This window comes from Gadus chalcogrammus, chromosome 2, assembly GCF_026213295.1.
Source record: "Gadus chalcogrammus isolate NIFS_2021 chromosome 2, NIFS_Gcha_1.0, whole genome shotgun sequence".
In the NCBI taxonomy this organism is placed as follows: Eukaryota; Metazoa; Chordata; class Actinopteri; order Gadiformes; family Gadidae; genus Gadus; species Gadus chalcogrammus.
Genome location: NC_079413.1, coordinates 3,180,094 through 3,203,050, shown reverse-complemented (window position 1 = coordinate 3,203,050; position 22,957 = coordinate 3,180,094). Strand labels below are relative to the sequence as shown.

Genomic DNA, 22,957 nt, shown 5'->3' with positions numbered 1-22,957 from the left:
CGCAGTGCTCATTAGCACGCTGGCAGCCTCGGGACTTGTTTGCTGTCCAACTAATTAAGGCCGCGCGCACATGTGGGCGACACCTGGAGGCACAAGGGCTGCTGCCGGGAATCAATCCGCAGCCTGCCGGGGCATCCCGGGGAGTGACGGATGGCTGAGTAGATCCGGTACCGTCCTCCTGCTCCCATACACCTGTTGGCCATTCATCGTCTGAGTGGAGTTCTGCTTCCAGCGGAGCTTAGAAAGGGAAAGGAGAGCAGGGCAGGAGGGGCTTGATGACAGCGATGATGTGAAGAATGAGATCAGTGCACTCGTGCGCCACATGTTTATGGGAAGGGGAAATCCAGCCTCATCGTGTTTTAATCGGCGAAATAATAAAAGCCTCCTCTGGCTGATTTGGAGAGAGCTCGCAACCTCAGTATCATTTGAACGCGTAGAAAGGGGGTTTAATTGTACCCTGCAGTGCTGTGTGCATCACCTTTTAAAACCTCTTTAACGGGTAGTTGTGCTGGCCTCGCCCTTACCAAACAGTTGTGGAGATCTTAACGGCCAAGCTCCTTCAGATGCGATCAGTCTTTCCATGTTGGGAGCTTTCCCCTCGCTTTGTGTTGCTAATGACCTGTTATTTAATGTTGTTGTAATGTTGCTGAGGTGCATGTAGCCAGTTGGAATACTTGTTTTTTATCTTTCGTAAGGGTGAGGCAATACATAGCCACATTTTCATTAGCCTGCTCGTAAATGAGAACTCCCCTCCCTATCTATTATGTTGGGAAGCAGGTTGTGGAGTTCACCTGTCAGGAGAACCTAACTGATGAGCCAATAAGGCCAGCGCTACAGAGGAGCAAATAACCGGCCTGTCAAGCACAGCCAGGAGCCCTAGTGAAGACATCAGCGACCGAGCTAGTTCATGCTACTCTCCGCATGCACTAGCTCCGTTGCTAATGTTAGCCGTGACCAAACACCATTGCTATCCCAGTGGACCACTGAGATAGCACTTTTGGTTTTTCGAGGCGATTCACGATGCTGGTTTAAAACCAGACAGATGGTTTTGCTGGACATAAGCTGCAAGGCTTCCTCATGGAAATCTTAGCCTCGTAATTTACACCTCACTGCCTCATTTAATTGTGTATGTGGGCTTTGGCTGTCTGCGTGTGTCTGTGAGGTAACTTCATGACAAGAACATTAGTTCTTGTCATGTCGTAACCTTTTCCTCCTGCTGTTCTGTTGTCGTGCTACACAGCACCGTGCAGCTTGGCGGCGGTGACACCTCAAGTAGTGCTGGCCCAGAGACGTTCATTTCATACACAGGTGCAGCCGAGTGTCGCTGGCCAAGGAGGTACCAAAGTGGGTCCTTGTCAGTCTTATGAAAATACATAAGCTGTAGCCTAGCACGGCTGCGTTTCATCAAGCATTAGGTTATGCACAATCAAATCCAGGTGTGCATACCTGTGTTGACAGAGAATGTTTATGTTGGAAAATGGTGGTCCTAACAGCTAGGAGCGAGTTTCCCTCCCCAGTGTACGTCGCTTCATGTAATGGGAGTTCCTACAAGGCCTCCCCCACACTTTTCGTTCACACCGTCTCTCTCGGACGAGGGGTAAGTGAGTTCATTTTTTACTTGATTGAACCGGTGGTTGGTGAGAGAGGTAAACAAAGGGCGTTCTCCCCCGAGTGAAGAGCGAGAGCTGGGGGGGGGGGGGGGGGAGTTGGCTCTGCAGCGCGGGTCGTAGATGGCAGATATCTGGGGCGATTGAGACATTTTGTTAGCTCAGGCGAAAGAGGGGATTAATCAAAGAGTCTGTCAGCAACCCAGTGCTCGGCTGTTGTCATGACTCCACACGAGGGAATGTGGGAATTGAACCTTGTACGTAACGGCCAGAGTAGATACAACAAGAGTCATTGGTGCACCGTGGGTTTGATTGTGCTCCGGGGCTAATATTTCACATTTAATCACTGGCCAATCCAGCCCCTCCTAGTGAACATCTGCTCTGAATATACAAACATAAATAGTGTCCACCGACCCCCATCCCCCCCTCCCTGAAGAAGTTTTAAAAAGTTTCCAACATAACAATTTCATTAAGTGAACAAACGACAAACGATATGTGAAACCTAAAATTCAGGGCAAAAAGAAACACGGGGGTTCGTGCAGTCGTGGGCGGCGTCGTGTATGCACACGCGACATGTACACGTCAGGGCCTCGCACACATGTGCCTCACGTGTAAGTTCCCCTTGCTAATCCAGACCTCGGCATAACGCGCCTCTATAAGCCCTTTGAAGAAGCCAGGCCTTATAATGTGGTCCGAGGGGCAGATTAAAGCCAGCTCACTGTTTCCGTCGCAATTATGAAAGCGCTGTAAATGACACATGGCATTAGGATGCCCTCCTCCTACGCCGGAATAAAACGGATTCATACAGTATCTGCAACTACGGTGGGATGCGTTTCCCTCGCACTCGTCCTCTCCTTTCCCAGATGTAACCCCCCTGCTCCCTCGGTCGTGAATTATGTCCTTGTTTTCATATCGCTGAGTAGGTCTGGTGTGCACACTTGTGTGCTGCATGGGTTCCAACGTTTCGACGGTTCCCTCCCAGGGCTTTCAGCAGTGTTCCTGCCTCTGTCATTACCAGTCTTGTCAGGCTCCCTGCATCCGTGTCTTGGATTCAAACGGAATAAGCCGCACACTCCCATCTGAAGAATATTCATTGAACCGCATCGACCATCAGAGTTCCCTTAGATCACCAAAGCACTGCGCAGATTAGAGATCGCTATTGGACTGAAACTCGACCCGGTCGAGCCAGTTCTATCCTGGTGCTGCGGCCATACGCACGTTTTGATTTTGGACTCAGCAAGGCACCTCTCTGATGCCGTCCAGCGCAGCCCTCGGTGACCCTTTGGGGACTGGTTAGTAGGCACCCTGCACACATCTGGTGCTGGCGTTCGCTCCACTGCTTGGCGTAGGCACCGGGGCCCATTCCTTTGTCCCTGGGCCCCAGAGAGGGGGCGATCACAGCCGGGGCCCCGATCGGCTCGGCTGGCTCGGTCCCCCACCGTGGCCACACCTTCCAATTAGCACCATGCCTCAATAATCACAGTCCTGCTACTACTTCAGTGTTTTGTTTCACTGAGCCCAGCAGTTAAAGGGATTTGAAGGCTTTGGCGCATATAATGTGATGCCGTCGCGGAGAATCAGTAGTTAATGTGTGTAGGGCTTAGAAGGAAGTTTTATGAAAATACTGATGAGTGAAAAATACCCAAAAGGGGGCATTCTGGCCTTTATTCAAAGGCAACATAATAAGAAAAGCAATTGGGGTGGAGGAATAATTTGTCTTTCATCTAAATCAAAGATGGATTACCTCAAGTCAGGTGACCTCTTCTCTCTCCCGTCGTCATCCAAAATAAGCAAGGTTAAGTGCGCGCTGGCCAGATCTTTTATTTATGACTTATTATGAGAGGGAAAATAATTCATTCTGGCCTGGCTAGCTGCTCACTAATGGTTTCTACACTCCTTTTAGCATTCCTTAGAAAATCTATGCAGGGTAATCTTGCGCCGGCCACATCAAAGGGAGACTGTGGCCAGACATACTTAGAATTTGCTAGGTGCGCTTTATTGAATGTGTGCATGCGTTAAGTTTAGCTCAGAAATCTAGCAACACCCAATCCGTGTCCAGGAAACGTCTGACTTTAAAAAGATTAACAAACTCTATGCAAAACAACGGCCTGCGTCTGTTATTATGGGCTGAATCTGTGGCTGCGGGGTCAAATCTGTGCAGGTAAACAACAACTTGACTGTAAAGTTGCAGAGGAAGACATCACATTGAAGAATTACCAGAGAACTGTCTATAAAAATATATTAATTGTTTCAATTTTTAAATCCTTAGGCTGTACTTAGAAGCCAACGCTTTCTATACGAGTGCAAAAGGAGGAGACACTTTTCTCAATGACACATTCAAGTCCATGCAATAACATAATGATTCAGTTCAGCCAATTAATAATAATAATAAATAATAATACATTTAATTTAGAGGCGCCTTTCAAGACACCCAAGGTCACCTTACATAGCATATAGTCATCATACATTTTTTAAAAAAACAAGACATTGTGGAAAAAATAAATAAATAAATAAATAAACATAAGCAATAAGAAATAAATAAAACAAAAACAAAAACAATGGGACTAAACTAATGGGAGTAGTCATTGTACTCATTTGAGTGTGGGAACCCAGACAAAAAGCCTATACCCCAACATTTAGTATTCCTTTAAGACCTCTGGTTATCCCATTTATAGAGGACACTATATTTAAGCAGCAATCATTCTGTCCATATCTCTGTACCCTTGCCAGGAGCTCTCCTGGAGTGGCTATTGGGTCGACCGGCCAATAGCCTTAAACATCGTCCCTCTGCCTCAACTCCCTGCTACTTCTTTCACAACCATGTTTATTTAATGCTCTGAACCTTAGAAAAGAGAAGGGAAAATCAGTCTTGATAGAAGTATCAGTATAATGTGTTTTTAATCGTATTTATATATGTGTATGATGGTGCCAAATGCCTATGGAAATGTTCGATGGGAATGCTTATTTTATTTCAGTGGCCAGTCCCAGGACAGAGTCGGGGTGGTGTAAAGCCCTCTGTTGTCAGCGAGGTCCCGTTCCAACCCTGTGCAGTTGCAGCTGCACCTGAAGATCGTGGTGTGTGTGTGTGTGTGTGTGTGTGTGTGTGTGTGTGTGTGTGTGTGTGTGTGTGTGTGTGTGTGTGTGTGTGTGTGTGTGTGTGTGTGTGTGTGTGTGTGTGTGTGTGTGTGTGTGTGTGTATAAAGGGTGGTGTGTCATAAGGAAGAAAGTTGCAAAGATGTCCGATCTGTCTGGTGTTCAAAGAAGTGACTAAACTGTCATGCAGTTTACAGTCACTGTGATGAGTTGCATGACACGTGTCGAATCAAATTGTGGCCCAGGGCCGGGATAAGGTCCGTTTCGGTTCTGTCAGCTCTGGCGGTTCATGTGCGGTGACGATTAATCAGGTCTTGGATGGTTCAAATGAACCACATGTGTACGTGGAAAAAAGCTGTCTTACGATAATTAATTGATTACAGTCTCCCTCTTGTGTCTTTTGCTTCATCTGCTACATCACTGTCCTTTCATCAGCCTTGGGTCTGCACCAGTTACAATCACGACAGTGGCTTGCAACCCCACGAATCAGTGCTTAAATGGGCCATGAAGGCGGAGCGGGAAAAAGACAGCCCGCTAATGGCTGAAAAGACGACTAATTAGCCGTGGATGAAAAGGCAGAAAAAAGGACTTAATGGTAAGACGAAAAAGACCATGGCAGCAGTTATTGATTAGAGAGAGGACAAATGAAGGGATGAAAGGGAGCGTGACCATTAAAGATCAGGAAAATGGGGCTGAGCGAGCGAGCGAGCGAGAGAGAGGGATGAGAGTGAGGCACAGCTTGAAGGGGTGAGTGGCTGCATCTGGGGCATGCTAGCGATGTGTCTGCCTCACTTTGCATGGGGGCTTGAGGGGATGGGAGGGAGCCCGAGCCAGCAATCAGGGCCCCCGTAACCGACGTCAACAACCAGACCAAAAGGCCCCAGTTCCACTCGTCGGTCTTTGATTAATACGAGGAGGTTTACGTTTGCTTCTTTGGTTCACTGTAATACTCCCTGATATCTGGACGGAAAATCTGGGATGTTTTTTTTGTTTTTTTTACCTAACCGATGTTAATCATGTTGGAATAAGTTCCTCGGCGATTCATCCAGCCTGTTCACCCACTCACGGAGCCATTACGTCCTGCCGAAAATGAGCGTAGCTAAACGATTTCAGAGCTGGTTATAAGCTGGCCCCCACTGGTGCAAACACGGAAAGAGGGAAAAAATGGAAAGAGTGATAAACTAGTAAAAAAAAGTAAAGTAGGAAAAGAGATGGAGAGAGTGGGGGGAAAGGTTGAAATCATTGCCATATGTGCGCACACAGACACCTGATAGTCATCCCGGTGGGTGGATCAACATTCTATTTGAGTGACACAGATGTGCTCCCACTCTGCCGAAGCTCAAGTTAAACAGCCGAGGAAGAAAGGCAAACGGTGAGAGGTTGCTTTCATTGCAGGAGGGTTTTAAACATATGGTAAAATACATGAATCTATAATCAGCCAGATGTCTGGCGCTATACTTTGTATGCTTATTTATGTAGGTCTCAATGAAGTTTCTAATCTCTGCGTCGCCTATTCTCTATTGGATTTGATTTAGAGCTATCCATGCTAATAAGCTAGATGTTATCCCTTTTTCAACCCGTGTGCTCTCAGGCATTCCCCCCTTCGTATTTTGTGTTTAATCTTTTTCTCATTACATTCCTGCTTCCAAAAAAACACTTTCCCAAAACGGTACAATTTACTATTTTGATGATTATTTTGACTGTTATCCAAAGTGACATGTAGTCAAAACGGAGTTCAGTAAGGAGAAGGTAGGAGTTAATCATCTTGTTCAACGACAGGTTGGCTTAGGACCTTTGGAATTGTACTACGAACCTTTGGATAGGAAAAGCACCCCAACTACTAGACCCCTCACAAACACCAATCATTTGACGCTCGCCCCAAGATTTGTCATTGTTTCCTTCGTGGTTCCCTCTCTGATTCCAACGCTGTGACGTAGTCATCGAAGCAGGTGAGGCCTGTTACCCCCTCCACATTTAATTACACCTCAATCCCGCTCTCCCTGAAAACGAATTGCTCTCCCCCCTCCTCTCCCACCTCCTCCCCTGTCCTTCTGCGTGAACCCCATCAGCTCTGTGCCGTAGCTTCGCCTTTGTTCTGTTGCTAAGATCAACAAACCGCTCGTTCCCCTCCCGCCCGCTGCCGTCTCTGGATGGATCTGCAGCATGTTGGCCAGGTGAAGCCGCAGGGGCCCTTTGGTGCGCTGGATGAGAGCGGAGTTCATGGCTTCAGTGGAGAGATGCTATTTGGCAGCACACACGGACGGAGGGATGGACGGACCTGGGCCCCAGATGTCTGGTCTCCCTGGGTACCCTGTGGTGACTCGTCGCAGCCTGAACAAATTCCCCTCTTGTTCGATCGACATCGCTTGGGGTTTGATCAGGGGCTTTTCGTAGGTTGAGCCTGCTCATGGAAAGACAAAACGCCATCACTCACTGCTCCGTCCCCGGCCTGTCTCGACTGTGATGGCATTGTCATCGATAGGCTCGAGGCTGTGCATGTGCTATAGGAGGACACGAGGGCTGGAGTATGACATCATGTCGGTGAATGGGAGCCCATGTGGTCCATTGGACACGTGGACGCCGTGGCCTGTCTGGAGTTTCAGACATCAGCCGGGTTTATGGCCCCGGGGGGCTTCGGGGAACTGGCGGGCTCAGGCAGCGCTGCACAGGCCTGACGTTGTCATGGCAAGAAGCTCAAAGCCGGCCTTTGCTAGCAGTTCTGGGTCAGCACAAAGGTGACTGTTTTGAACGTTTAAGACCTGAATGGACATTTTTCCTTTTTGAACGTGAATTATTTCTACTGGAAGGCCAAAATAGTGTCTGTGGTGCACCTTGAAGCAAAGAGTTTTTCACTGATGCAGAGTGTGGGGACTGCACACACACGGCCATTGCAATGAAGTCACTGTTTATTCGCCGACAAACCGTCGTACTAACACTGTGGTGAGCTGGCTTGTGAGATTTAAGTCCAGCTATGAATAAGGTTTAAGCTTATTCACAATCACTATAGTCGATTGTACACAAAACCTAGATTCTATATATCTATATATGTAGACTCAAAGTACAACCTTTGGCTGCCCCTAGCCGAACCCAGCCATGGGGTCGGCTAGGGGCAGGTAGAGTGAGTAGACTTGTCACCGAAACGTTGCCAGATCGATCCTGCTAAATGCTCTAAATTTAAAGGTAAGGGTCGTGGCGAAGTTATACGCCAGACAAGCCTCCTGGATTCCTCCTCTTTCCTCCCCCCTTTCTCCCTCCCTCTCTTCCACTCTCTTCATTTGATCTATCTGTTTTCCGGGCCATTCATTCAGTGGGCCCGGAATGCTCCAGTACATCTGGCCTATTTGTCATCCGCCTCGTATCAAAGCCTGCATGGGCTCAGCTACCTGCAGGAGGCTCGCTGACGAACCCCAGGCCCGGGAACCGACCGCACGCTGGGCCCAAGTGTTTACCTCTCCCAGGACTTATTGTCAACCCGCACTCTCTTTGCGTTGCTGGAGTTCCTATGGTAACCTCCTGTTGCCGGGTCGATAGAATGTTCCCTAATCCCCCTTGGGGTTTTATTATATACATATATGTGCATGTATATGCATGGAGCCATGATAACATAACAAGAGACCTCCGCTCCTTGCATTAGTAGTGTTTCCATAGTGACCTCTTGATGATGATGATGATGATAATAATAATAAAGGGTGAAGGATATCCCCCCCATCTTCATATGTATTTAAACTTGGCACAGTCCCATTTAGAAACCTTGCTACTGTGGTCTCCCCCATGCTCTGTGACCAATGAAAAACTGCTCCTCTGATGGGTGTCATGAATCTAGCAGTAAACCCCAGTGTGACCGGTAGACAATGCATCCATACGTGCGGTTGTGATTTATCCTCCCTGGCTCTGCGTCTCTCATCTCTCTCGGAGAAGATTGGGGCCTCAGCGCTACGTTAAGCAGCCTCTCTGCCTGTGTGTGTGTGTGTGTGTGTGTGTGTGTGTGTGTGTGTGTTAGCCAATGAAACTCAGAAAAACTGCAGTATTTCTGGTCTTAAACCACATTCACTCTCCCCTTTTCCTCAACCCAAACTGAATCGGGAGTTATGTCGAGTCCTAAGTGTGTGTATGTAATTCACGTTGAATTGTTTGACATTCGCCCCCGCCAGAAAGAGATCATAACAAGTTGTGGGTATGGCGTGTACATTAGGGAGACGTTCTCCGCTCGGATCGGTGTCTTAGTCCGTACGTCTCCATAACGCGCCCCTACACACTCACAGCGAGTTACCCTTCCCTTGACACATGTCCTTCATTTACCATCAGAGTGCACCCATGCACTTAACGTTAGCCGTGAGGAAAAGATTTCAGTAAGAGAAACGCGGTACGAGGCCTCCCCCCCCCCATATCCCACCATCAAACAAACCAGTCCCCAGAATCCGTGCTCCCCAAACCGCCACGCTGAGTGTGTGGACGTCAGAGAAAGGGAAGTGGGCTTCGAAAAAACAAGCCTTGATGGGGCCCACATGTGTTGCACTCGGAGCACATGTACCGAACACTCCCCCCCCCCCCACCCCTCCACCCCCACAACATTGAGACCTGATGCTCTGCTCCCGTCCCCTGGTCTGACCAACCTATCGTTTCCCCCTCCATGCAGCTGATAAGCAGGCCTCAAGGCAGAGAGCTCTCTGCACTCTATGTTAATGCTCAGTTATGGTTCCACGTCGACGCAAACGCAACGACCACAACGACGCTTCGATGCAGTCGTGAACCTCTTTTGGTTCCGTGTCGGGTTTTAGTGAGCGGACCAATCACAGGCCCTTCCTGTGGACGCAAGGAGTGTCCGCAAGGACGTAACGGGTCCGTAAACCCCCTTTTGCGTTGCGTCGACGTGGAACCATAACTAAGTCTTAAGGGCGCACGGTGGACCCGAGAGGCCCCGGTTCGTCCTGCGCTACTCGGCGGGGTTCAGAAGGCGCACCGAGCCCACCGGGGTTCCCCTGTCCTTCAGTTGTCCCTCTGTTTATCACCCTGGTGGGTGTGAGGTATCTCCACGAGGAAGAGGTCGACACGTTCTTTAGAAACACCATCGCACTCTTCTCGGCGGTTCAGTTGAGAAGGCTGAAAATAAACCTGTAAACGACGGTGAATAAATGACTGCGGTCCTTTTGGCTGAGGGCCGGCCAGCCCAGGGCTCCCATTGCAGGTCGTTGACCCGGCTGGTGTGCGCGGAGGCGGGGTGTAACTCTAGCATCCAGCCCTCGGATAGCAGAGCTCTGAAAGGCCCAGACGCTGAGGTCTATAAGTAGTCGTTACTTGACACATAGCTTGCTTTTAGCGAGACGCTCGTAACTGCGGTTTGTCGGATTCCTGTCTGCAGAGGGGATGGTGGGAGATTAAGAGTGTTTGGAACGCCCTCAGTTATTTCCCTTTTTGGTTGGAACTGTTAACACTACATTGGTTCTTCAATTCAGATGCATTGCATTTGGGAAATAATCTCTGCGTATTGAGTATAATCTAAGCGCATTGCTGAAGTCCCCCATCGAATCAGTGCAGCGAACTCTTGTTTTGACACATGCCCCATGGACGGGCCGGTAAAAAGTAACACACAAACACACAGACGATATGTCACGGCCCCCCGGAAACCTAAGCTGCGCTTCGGGGCATCAGTCACCGTGTCTGCTGCATCAACTCTGACAAGGGGTCCTTATCCAGGGACAAGTCCCGGTCTGTTCCAATATGGAGACCTGTCAGGGGCACAGGGGAGCCATCAGGTCTAATTTTCATCTCCCTTCCCCTGGCTGTCTTGTCAGCTGTCTCTCCTCAACACCTCATGCATTGACGGTGCAGGATTTAGCGTGATGTGACTTGGATGTTTCTCATGGGACACTGATGCACTTGTGTGTACAAATGATTCTAACGGGTGACCCTGTTTTGATTTTCCTTGTAGAGCGTCAAGAATATGCACAGCAGCAAAGGCTCCCGCGCTCTCTGGGCGAGAGACGACTACCTGCTGACCACGGACACGGTAAGGAGAGGATCCACAAGCCTTTGCAATGTGCTCAAATCTCTGCATGGAAGTCAAGTGTTTACTGGTGCCTGGGTTTGTTTATCACTCTGTACGCTCTGTGTATTTTTATTTGTGTCTTTATTTTATGTGTGTGTGTGTGTGTGTGTGTGTCTTTCCGGTATTGACCCTGCGTGTGTGTTTTTGTGGATACGCCTGCGGTATTGACCGTGTGTGCGTGTGTGTGTGTGTATGCATGCGGTATTGACCCTGTGTGTGTTTTGTGTGTGTGTTTAGCACCGTGGTCGGGAGGTGAGGCTGTGGGACAGCAGGAAGCTTGGCTCCGCCCTGGGATCCGTGTCCGTCAGCGACTCCAGCGGGTGAGTGGTCGCCGTGGCAACGTGTCGCACCGGCGTGCTGCACCCTGGTTGCAGGCTCTCTATCTTCCCCTGTCAGGACGCTGACAATAAGCACTCTTGTGCGGCGATCCATACATGTGCAAGACCACATGGTTGGTCTATGAATGCGTATGTGTGTGTCTTTGGTAGTAAAACTGAAAGTGTGTGTGTGTGTGATACATTGTGAGGGGGGCCTCTATCCTTTGCCGCTGGTCAGCAGGTTACAGAACGCAGACCTCCCACAGTCCTGGCACTGTCCCTTCAAATTCCGGACATTTCCGGGATCTCAATCATATACGGACGGACACACACACCGTTCTGTCCTCTCTTCTCTACTTCCTTCTAAGAAAAAAGTATACAAAGAAATTGAAAAGCTAGGGAGCAACACGCACGCACGCACGCACGCACGCACGCACGCACGCACGCACGCACGCCGCACGCCACGCACGCCGCACGCACGCACGCACACACACACGCACACACAGACGCATACACACAGTTCTATCTTGAAAGGCCAGGTAGCAGAACCCCCCCCACATCACACACAGACCAGGCACGCACACTGCAAGTCCTTTCAACTTCTGAACCCCCCCAATCCCTCGCTCACTTTGTTTATTTTCCCGGAGGCCTGGAGGAGGGGGGTGTGTGGGGGGGGTGTACCCCGGGAGCGTTGACAGACCCCCCAAGGGAGGAGGCGAAGGTGTGTGTGCGGTCATTTTTTATTCCGAACCGGTCCCGTTCACTTCTGCTCCGAGCACCTCGACGATCACGCACATATGCGCTGGTCTGCATTACCCATCATGCATCTGCGGCGGATTCCTTTCCGAAACCGCAGGGATGAAATGTAGCGGGAAGAGAATCGCAACGTCTGTGTTTATAAAGTGCAGTTGAAGTCCCCGTGGTAGGAGATGTGTCGGGCTCGGTTCAGAGACGGAAGCCGGGTGACTGACTGATAGGGAACACATGTGTTTGTGATTTGCAGAGTGATTCTACGTGGAGCCGCGGTGAGAGTTCTCTAAGGTGTGAAAAGTCCTCCTCTGCACTGAAGGGTGCCTGGTGAGGCAGGCTCTCCTTGTGTGTACCAGCGAGCTCTTCCTCTGTTTACCATGGGAATAGTTTTCCCAGTGGAATGCTGTGTTGTTTGTGTAAGAGAGGCAGGCGGTTTAAGGAGTTGACACTGCAGGGATTCCAATAACCACCTCCGCACTCTCCCAACCACTGTCCTCTCTCTCTCCATCACTCTCTCTCCGCCTCTCTCTCCGCCTCTCTCTCTCTCCTTTTCTCTCTCTCCGTCTCTCCTCTCTCTCTTTCTTTCTTTCTCCATCTTTCTCTCTTTCTCTCCTTTTCTCTCTTTCTCTCCATTTATCCCTCTCTCTCTTTCTCTGCCTCCCATGTATTTGAAACTAGGCTCCATTTTCCCTTCACTTTTCCCTTTTGGCTGAGATGCCCTAAATATTTGATTTTCCAAACCAGTGTGCTTATTTGGTGCCATCCAAACATTTAAGTTATTTTTGATTGAAATGTCGCTGGTCTGACATAGGGCTTTATGTGTGCCTCTGCCGATCAACATTTTATTTCAAGTTGAACTTGGCAGAGGGAAGGCAGGTCAAAAACATATTCAGTAAACAGAAAGATTATTTGGTTTGAATCGAGTGTCATGTGCGACCACAGCTTGTCTGTCGTCCAGTGGCCACTGGCCACACATTCCAGCTCCCTGCTGACTGTCACTCAACATCTTTTGGTTTTATATTATATATCTTATTTTTACCATCAGCCTGAAATGCTTATGTGAGAAGAACAGTTCTAATCCCGGATTGGAGGATAGGATTACTGCAACTTTTTCTTTTTTAACAAGGTGCGAATGCGACAGTGTAGTGTCATTATTTATTATTTTTTTATGTCCCGCCTCCTTCTCTTTGTCTCCATCTCTCCCGCTTGCTCTTGTCTCAAGAAAATCTAAATTTTCTTACAAAGTTAATTTTCTTCCTCTTTTTCTTAACAATTTATGAGCTATGAGGCAATTAGAATATAATTAATAAAGTTTTATCACAAGCTTAATATGTAAACATGTAATTTCATGCAGTATTTAATTTCAATTAGAATATTTATATTAACACTCTTGACTCAAGAAGACTCTGAAGTTTCTCTGCTACTATCATCATCAAGTTATCGTTTTCCAAGGCCTTACTTATACTACTCTTTGCATTCTCTGATCCTTCGCCCTACCCATTATGCTCTTCTCCCCCCCGCCCCGGCCCTTTCCTCTCCATCCTCTGACGGTTCCGTCCTCGGCCAGGCCAAACCTCCCGGCCCCGCGGCCTCGCTCGGGGCCCGGGTGGGGGGCCAAACCCCTGGCTGCGTCCCCTCCCTCCGTAACAGATACGGTCAGCCTCCGAGACGAGGTCAGATCTAGCCACGCTTCAGGAGTTAAATCAGGGGGAAAATGTAATCACTGCATTAAATCATATTCGTCTGCTGTCCGGCGTGCTCGGTTTTATTGAGATGAACGACCCGCCGTAGCAGCAGATGGTTCTCAGCGTCGGCCGATAACTGAAGTGGTCGCTCGCTCGGGGGGAAACGTTTGCTGGCATCGGTGACTAGTCACGTGCCAAAGTCAAGTCGAGTTCCCCTCAGTTTGTAAATTATAGTCTATCTTTCTTTCTTTCTTTCTTTCTTTCTTTCTTTCTTTCTGATTTTTGCTTTCTTTCTTTCTTTATGCTGTCTCTCTTTCACGCTGTCTTTATGCTTTCTTGCTTTCTTTCGAAGAAACCGAGGACTTTGTTTAAAGTTGTACCAAATACTGAATTATTTTAATGTTGATCTATTTTTTTATTCATATATATAAAAAGAATTATACAGTTATTCCATAGCTTATAATATAATATGTGACATACGATCAGCCTGTTTGTGATGATCCATGTGTCACTTCTTTTTCTATCCAGCCTCATTGCTTTTCCTCTTATCTGCCCTGTGATCTATTAGTAAGGCGCACAGCCCATGACAAGCCCCAAATCGGGCAGATAAACGCAGGCCTTCGGCAATCATCTCAGCCAAATTAGCCTCATCTCTCCCCGCGCTAACGTCGAAGCTAAACAACAGCAGACGGTCGAGTCAAACATCAGCAGCCAGACCATCGCTCCGTGTCATCCGATGCCTGAGGTCCAGATAAAGATGGATTTGTTCTCCGGGTCTGGTTTTAATTAAAGACACAGGATAACGCGGTGTGTAATTGGAGCGCGGGCTGGCTTATATCAGGTTAGCGAGGATGCTACGTCAGTGATACAGCGCACTGTTTTCTTTGGAGCGGCGCAGGAACGCACTCCCGGTCGGACAGGATGGTTTTGGTGGAATATATTTTGGACGGAGAGTAATGGAGGGAAAGTGTTTGTTTTTTCTGCTTGGGGTTGAAACGGAGCCTGGAGGAGGCTGGTTGCCCAGTGGGTGATGCGTCTGAGAGGGGCTGTTTTAACGTTGCGGACCCTAGGTAGCTATTACTGAAGGAACAGCCTCACGGGCAGCAGAGAACAACAACACCCTCTCAGTGCTATTAGCTTCGTCTCACTCTGCCCTCTATAAACCCAAATTATAATAATGACTTTAATGGGGCCTCCTGGCCTGGCCCAATCAGTGATCTTCACAACTGGCCCCCGATTGCAAACAGCCTGCCGCGTAAATAGCCACGACGTCACAATGACCCGTACTCATTCCACTGCTCAATGCAAACACACACACACACACACAAACATACTCATTCACACACACGCACACACAGTCGCACCCGCCAGCGAGACACACACACACACAGACAGACACAGTCGCACACGCCAGCGAGACACACACACAGACACACAGTCGCACACGCAAGCGTGCCACGATGATGCATGCTCATGCGTTGGCCCGTGGACGTGGCGCTGAGCTGACGGGACAATTCTCCGAGGGTCACTTGGTTGGGATTCGGCATGACAAAAATTGAGCTTAGAGTTTCACCACTTTAATTGGGCCCAGTCACTAGCAATCATACGTTCCTGTACTGCAAGACATGGAAAAAAAGGCAGTTACACACACACACACACACACGCACACGCACACACGCACATTAAAGGGGTAGTTCGGAATTTTGGACATAGGGCCTGATTCCCAAACCTTGTTCTTTATCATTGAAGACAGTTTTCAACACATTTCATTCAGTCCTTCTAGTTGCAGAGTTCGCTCGTGCTAGGCTAGCGCACGGCAATGGTCAATACTAGCCTGCTAATAAAACAGTCTTACCGACTCCACAGTACACCCACGGTAAATCAATTATAACGCTAGAATACGTAAATGTCTGTGTTGATAGAATAATGTTAGAAATAAAACTAACCTCGCATCGCATGAATCATCGCATTTTGAGGGACTACTTTCTCAGCAGCAGCGGAATTTAACCTAGGTATCAGTCCGCCGCTGCCGTAGCCTACTACCAGGAATATAACACTGCTGCTGAGACACAGAGAGTCCCTCAAAACGCAACGCAAGGTTGGTTTTATTTCTAACATTATTCTATCAACACAGACATTTACATCGACCGTCTGGCGTTATAGTTGATTTGCTTCGGGTGCACTGTGGAGTGGGTAAGACTGTTTTATTAGCAGGCTAGTATTGCCCGTTACCGTGCGCTAGCCTAGCACGAGCAAACTGTGCAACTAGAAGAACTGAATGAAATGTGTTAAACTGTCTCCAAGGATAAAGAACACCAGGGCTAACTTGGGAATGTCCAAAATTCCCTATGTCCAAAATTCCAAACTACCCTTTAAGAAACTTGATGTGAAGGAATCACTGTTCTCTATGACTCATCAACCCACCAAGCCGTCTGATTGGAGAGGACAGACGTCACTCCCCAGGGAGCCGACCCCTTCTGTGTTCCCAAAGGGCCCAGGTTCCAGATACCCGTGAGGGGACCTTTCTGCTGAGAGACTGGGTTGTGGTCGGTAACTGGGGGAGGGGGAAGGGCTCCCAGTAGTGGTGGTGGTTACGGTCGGAGGTGGAGGAGGTCGGTGGAATGTTCCAAGACGCGGGATCAATCAGGGGGTCTCGGAGCAGATATTCAATCTAACACACTTACCAACACGCCCCTGTTCCTGCAACGCCTTGAAGGCATGCCTCCGAAGCACGCATGCACACACAGCTATAAACACACACACACTCTCTTTCACTCTCAAACACCCTCTCTCTCTGTCTCTCTGTCTCCCTCCGTCTCACACACACACTACTACACACACATGTGTTTAACGCCTACCCCACATCCATGCGCTACTTTCAAGGCTGGTTCTCTGCGACGCTCCCACTCTCTCTCTCTCTCTCTCTCTCTCTTGCCCCGAGCGCAGCAGCTCGGCAGTGTAATGGATCCAAACACTTTCCTGATCAGGTAGATTGAGCACAGCTCCTCTATCCCATTAAAGAACCAGGCCTTGAACAACAGTCCAACTCCATTCTGCGCCCGGCCCCGGTGCCTATATAATCAGTCCCAGATGAGGGATTTCCTGGAGGGGAGATTAAGCGCAGCTACATCTTGGTTAACTGAAGCAAGCCAGAAAATGCCACAGAAAAGGCTGGTCTGAACACTCGCTGGACTGCTGCCGCTTTTCCAACACTGGGACTTTATCAAGGTGTGGCTCAGCGCGGACGCCTGGAAATCAGCTCCAGAGAGATTAGGGATAAAGCCGCATTTGGGTTTGATTCTGAAAAGCGTATTCAATTCATTCTTAAGTGCTCGCACTTCATGTGAACCAAACAAAAGTACTTGCTGATTGGGCTCAATAATTCACATTGGAGTTAAACAAACAGCCACTATGTTTTAATGCTTTTTCCTTCGCTTTTTGAGTTAAAAATACTAGGCCTACAACTAGAACCCGCCAAAAACACAGAATCCAAAAAAATCTCAGATTTGTGATACTTACCGAAAAACGTACCGCTTTCTTTGTGTTGTTGTGCAGACAGTTTGTTATTGTGGTCGTCATTGTCATGACCAATTGAAGAAATTCAAGTTGAAGGTCTGACGGGGTGAAGCCAGGGCCAAGGCCTGTAGGGTCAATCAGGTTCATACCTTCCCCCTCATCGGGGAAGTTTATAGGAGCAGGGTCGTGTCGGAGCTGCACCGGCCCTGAATCTGCCCAGTGTCAGATGAATCGCGGGGACTGGAATCTGTTAGTCATTTAGGATTCCAGCTTGTGTTTGGTCTTGGGGGGAGCTACACCAGTGGCAGAGGTTAAAGCTAGGATAGACCTTTTATTTTAGAAGCATCTTTCGGTCATGTTTCATTAAATTCTCTTTCTACACCAACGACAATCAATAAATCAAATGCTCTGACAAACAAATGAAAATAATCTGTTATCTATAGCCGTCGCAGGTGTGTGTACTAAGCCCGTCCAAGTGTTGCATTCGACCCGAATGAAATGATTGGATGGTCCTACCTGTCTATGTACCTACCTTCCTAGCCACCTTTCTACGTGAATTCTACCCATGCATTCATTACGCATGACCCATGTCTTCCACAGGGCTAGGCAGACTCATTGATAAAGCAAGCCCTTGTTTTGGGGGAGTGGCTTTGGGGGGCCAAACCCACTCCCCCAAAAACACGGGACTAGCTTGCTTTTTTTTTTTTAGCATTGAGGCTTGATGGAAGGTATTTTATATCAGTTGGATACTTTCAAATTCAAGCTTCCTCTGGCCCGTTTCTCCAAATTGCCTACCCTAGCTTTAAGGGATAAATAGGGGAAGAACAGGGTGGAGAGACCAATACTTGAAATCCCCTAATTTTCTGTCAAGATGTTGTCTCAGTGCTGGATTTCATGGAGGTTTGATTAAAACGTATGTGCTGCTGACCTCAGCCACCCTGCCTCCCTCCCTGCCTTCCTTCCTCCTTCCTGGCCTGCCTCCCCTTCTCGGTAGACTCTCGTCTCTCTGCGGCGCTGTCAAAGATCCAGCTGCCGTTCTTCAATACCAAATTCAATACCTTTCTTTATGCTCACCTGGCCGCCTCCCCCCCTCCCCCATCCCATTCACTCCCAATCCTGACTTTCTTTCCATCCTGCCCCCCCCCCCCCCCCCCCCCCCACCCTTCCTCTCGCAGTGAGAAGAGAGATATGGGAGGGCGGGAGGGAGCAGAGCTTTTGAAGGTGCTGCCGTCTGGGATTCCAATTAGGTGGTTTATTTTAGAGCAGGGCCTAATGGAGCTCTTTCAGCGCTGGTAAAAAAACACACATGGAGTTATGTGCCGTTGCTGGCAGGGAACATCTAATATAATTCACAGAGGGATTCGATTTCATCCCGCAGGTATTTCTTGCCGCACTCTGTGCTTCAGAAAGAAGCCCTTTGTGGGACTTCTGCTGCACCAGGCTGGAATCAAAATAGAAAGATACTAAGAGGCAGGTCCCCTTGCCCTGGTCCCCTCACCCTTTTTTCCAGGATGGTTTTCTATCATGGTTTGTTTTATGATTTCATACGGCCGGTGGAGCCATCAGGGGCCACCACATTGCCTCATGTCGCAGTTTAAAATGGTTTTAATGCCGTTAAGATAATTGCTCAAATGAGCCTTTGCTGGGAAGCCCTTACTTCATTTTATCCCTGAGTCCCTCTGGTTTTTGGATCAAAAGCCGGTGTCGGACTTCACTTTCCATCTTTTATAACTCAGGGCAGCGGCAGCAGTTACACTTGCAGCTGCAGATGCGGCAAATTTTGTTTTCCTTGGCATCTGGAAGAATACCCGCACTCCCCAGACCAGAACAAATGGACCATCCGTTCCTCAGGGCCGATGGCCTACCGACCAGCGTTCACTCCGCCCTGGGTCGTCACCCCCCCACCCCAGTGACTGTTCCACTGGGTATACTGTACATGTATCATTAGCCAGGCCTTTCATGGAGACGGGGGGCAGCCCTGGCTGGCAGGGGATGCGTGCCTCCATTGGAGAGTAAATGCGGGGAGATGGCTAAACTGTGGGTTATTGGGTATCCATGTGTAAAAGGATACGAGTGGTGGAACAGCCAATGGCAGGTTCAAGGAGGGCCTCAAGGCTCCCAGAAGCTTGCGGGAAGGCAGACGTCTTCCCGGTGCTCTGGTTCACTCAGGAATTGTCGATGTTGTTTTCCTCGTCGGTCTTGGTACTCGCAAATGGCTGGTTGATGATTATAATGTTGAAGATGTTGTTTTGTTTTTTAACCGACCCCCCCTCAGTCTCTGCTTCGGAGCGAGTTTATGTATTTTGGGTTTGTGTTTCATAATTGGGCAGCAACTATTTACTCATTTTAGCTCCCGTTTCTAAATCATTGCCTTGCTCTCTGGACGCCGTTCAAGGTTTTAAACGTGCGCCTTTTTTATTTTTTCCTCTGCAGCGATGGAAAGAAACACGGAAGGTTTTTCGGCAAAGTGTGTTTCCCATTAGCGGACGGTTTTCATGGCCCTGAAACCTCCACAGCCCCACTAGGCCCCCAGCTGTACCTTACCCCCCCCCCAACGGGCCTGTTGGCTGGGGTCTCCTGCAGACCGACGACCACAGACCCACAGACCCACAGCGCCAAGCGTACAGACGAGCAGGACGCTCTTATAACCGGAGTAGAGCGAGACAGAGGTGGATGGAGCCGCGGGAATTACACGGGGGTTGCGTTTCAATTACGAGCACATCCACGCATATTTTGCGGTGGCTCCTAATCTCTTACGAGGGATGCTGAAATCAAAGCGGTTGACGGTTTAATCCCCACTGCCACCGGTTGCCAACACTGCTGCCATCATACCAAAGCCCGTGCCATATCTTGTCCAGGGTTCTGCTGCGCTCGGCAAATCGTCTGCGTAACGTCAGCGCAGATCCACACATCTGGACCCGGTGTGAATCTGGATGAACCAGATCTAAGTGGATGCGACTGGGGCAGACTTTTCCTCGGGTTTAGCGGAGGCGGCAGGCTGCGGGAGCCAGGTCGTCGGCTTTCTGCAGCCGTGTTTTACGAGGTTGTGGGTAAGCAGGACGATAGTAAGCAGGGGCTTTTCGGTTCATCCTCCCGACCGCTGCGCGGCTTTACCGGGAATCCTTCAGGAGACGGAGGAAATTGTTCATTAACAGGGAGCTGTGATTGGTTGCAGGCAGGTGGGCTGACGTCATCTCCCACATGGGCCCTATTTGTCTTCCCCCGTACCAGGGAAACCTGTCAGCGGCGCTGAGGCAGGAGTAATATGCTACGCTTAGTTTGACGGGAAAATTGCTGATGCGTGCCGCTGGTCACGGCCTGTGTGTGTGTGTGTGTGTGTGTGTGTGTGTGTGTGTGTGTGTGTGTGTGTGTGTGTGTGTGTGTGTGTGTGTGTGTGTGTGTGTGTGTGTGTGTGTGTGTGTGTGTGTGTGTGTGTGTGTGTTAAACGTTTAATTGGCCTTTCAGGTGGGAATCTCAGTGTTGTGTTGTTACGCTAATGCTTCAGACGTGCAGGTGTAAATGTGTGTGTGTGTGTTATACTTGGCAAGGGGTAAGCAAGGAAGGAACAATAACAACAGTGCTTGACCGCCTAAGCATGTCACCATGGAAATGTTATGACAACACACCTGCATTATTGGTCTCGCCTCCACTCCCATGACCATGTGGCATGGCTTCAACCGGATTAAGAGCTTCATCAAAGTGTAAGTTGGCATGGGGAGGCGCAGAGAGGCTAAGGTGGGGTCCCATTGTGTGGCAGGAAGTGTGTTCCCCCATTGTGTGGGAACCGTGGAGTGGGGGCACACGGAGGACCCTCACCTTGTATGGCTCTGGGTCTACGGTCCAGCTGCTCTTCAGGAAGTTCCTGGGGGCCTTCCTGGGGGTCCACTCTCGGTGAAGCCCTGCTAAGGTTATTTCAGCCGGGTCGATTAGTCAGCCAGCTATTATGAGGGGGGTGGGGGGGCTTTGTGCCTGGTGGGGGGGAGGCCTTTGTTGAGGGGGGGGGACGGACATGTTGAGAGTCTTGTGAAAACAGTTTGTTTAAGCCCTCTCTATGTGAAATGACTGCTTTTTGGTTGCCGTGGGGATGAGGCAAGTGGATTGCTTCATTTCTGGTTGTTGATTCAGAGAAATGATTAATTCTGAGGTTTATTTTTCACTGACGGGACAAGATTGTTATTCTAGCCTGTTATGTTGTTATTTAGTGGCGAACAGTAAAGGAAAGATGCATTTCAAGGATTGATGCAAAACATGCTATTAACCTCGTCTTTCTTTCTGATTCCTGCACGCTGTCCTCCGAGTTTGATTGTATGTCGTGCTCACTGCTCAGACTCCCATGAAAGTGTCTGCAAAACGACAATATAAATTAAAATCCAGCCACTCACGCTCTTCTCAATCCGACACAGAGCAGCGTGCACTTCCCGGCGTTCCACTCCAGCACACACAATGTGGGAGTACTATTCTGCTGCACTCTCCATCTTTGTCCTGGCGTTGAGTGTGTGTTTGTGTGTACGCTGTGGCGTGCGTGTGCAGGGCCAACGGGGCACAGGTGTCCTCTCTCACGGCAGTCGGACCGTGAGCCGGTGAGGGTGCATTCCTGCAGGTCCCAGAGACACATTTGTGCATACCATCACTCCACCAAACGGCTCGTGCACGCACGCACGCACGCACGCACGCACGCAGGCAGGCAGGCACACACACACACAACACACACACACACACACACACACACACACACTGAAACACACACACACTGAAACACACACTGAAACACACACATACACACACATACACACACACTGAAACACACACATACACACACACTGAAACACACACACACTGAAACACATACATTGAAACACTTACACTGAAGCATGCAAGCAAGCACGCGAACGCGCACACACACACACACACACACACACACTGAAAGCCAGAACGCCAGAAAGGCACACAGAGAAACACAGAAAGACACAATGACACTGAAGGACACACACATACAGAGAGACATACACACACACCGCAAACACCCAGACGGGCCCAAAGGTCCCCTTTTCAGCTGACACGGACCATCTCCAAGCAGCATCAATCATAGCTCAAGGGGGATGACGGGTGGAATGACACCGACCCATCTGTCCGTGCATACAGTGTCTTCTTCTACTCATGCGTTCATGAGCTTTCCTTGCGCTGCGTGGCGTAATGCTATAGCTGGCCCTGGCTCCAGCCAAGCAGTCCTTGTGTCTTTCTGCCCCCGCTTTGTTCTTGTACGTTAGTTTTTCGTTTTCATGTTTTTCTTTAGTAGTTTTTTTACTTTCGTAGGTTTGTGAGATCAATACAAAAATAACTGCTTTGTTTTTGAATGCCTGTATTTTTTCTATACATGTTATTCACAGTATTTTCCTTCGGTCCTTATCTTTCTATCTCCCTTTTTTTTTTTGGGCTCTCTCACTCCGCATCGCTTGAAAGGAAAATCAAGATAAGGAACAGCCACACTGAAATATGGGAGTGTTGCCGTCAGTCAAACAGCGGCGGGTGAACTGGTGAACTGTCAGGGCGTATTCGGTTGCTGAGTGTTCAGGAAAGACTGGGTGACGGCTCCCCGAACACCGGTGAACACACGTCCTTCACTGATTCAGGCGCTCCGTTAAACCACTACATTAAGGCTCTGTTGTTCTTCCGTTTGGGTGGTTTTTCTCCTGGACTGGAGAGAAGGTGGATGGAACAAGGTTTCTTTCTTCACGAAGAAACGTTAGACAAACATGTTTGACCCTGAGAGAAGACCACGAAAAAAAAAAGAAAAAAAAAAAGAGAGGCCCTACCCAAAGAAAATAGTCAAGGGCCCGATTGTTCGTCAGGGGCCAAGTCGTCCTGCTGTTAGGGGCCTTTTCCCGCTGACAGGCTGGTGATCATGGAGTCAGACGTTCATTAACACCAGGGTGGAAAACAAAC

The 22,957-nt window shown here is 49.1% G+C and overlaps 1 protein-coding gene across 1 annotated transcript in view; it reads left to right on the top strand.

The window, feature by feature from the left end:
• coro7 (coronin 7) overlaps positions 1-22,957 on the top strand; it is a 102,067-nt gene that overhangs the window by 15,966 nt on the left and 63,144 nt on the right. The window contains exons 8-9 of the mRNA XM_056575180.1: positions 10,630-10,707; positions 10,984-11,066. Of these exons, the coding sequence (XP_056431155.1) occupies positions 10,630-10,707; positions 10,984-11,066 (161 nt within the window). The remainder of the gene's footprint in view (positions 1-10,629; positions 10,708-10,983; positions 11,067-22,957) is intronic.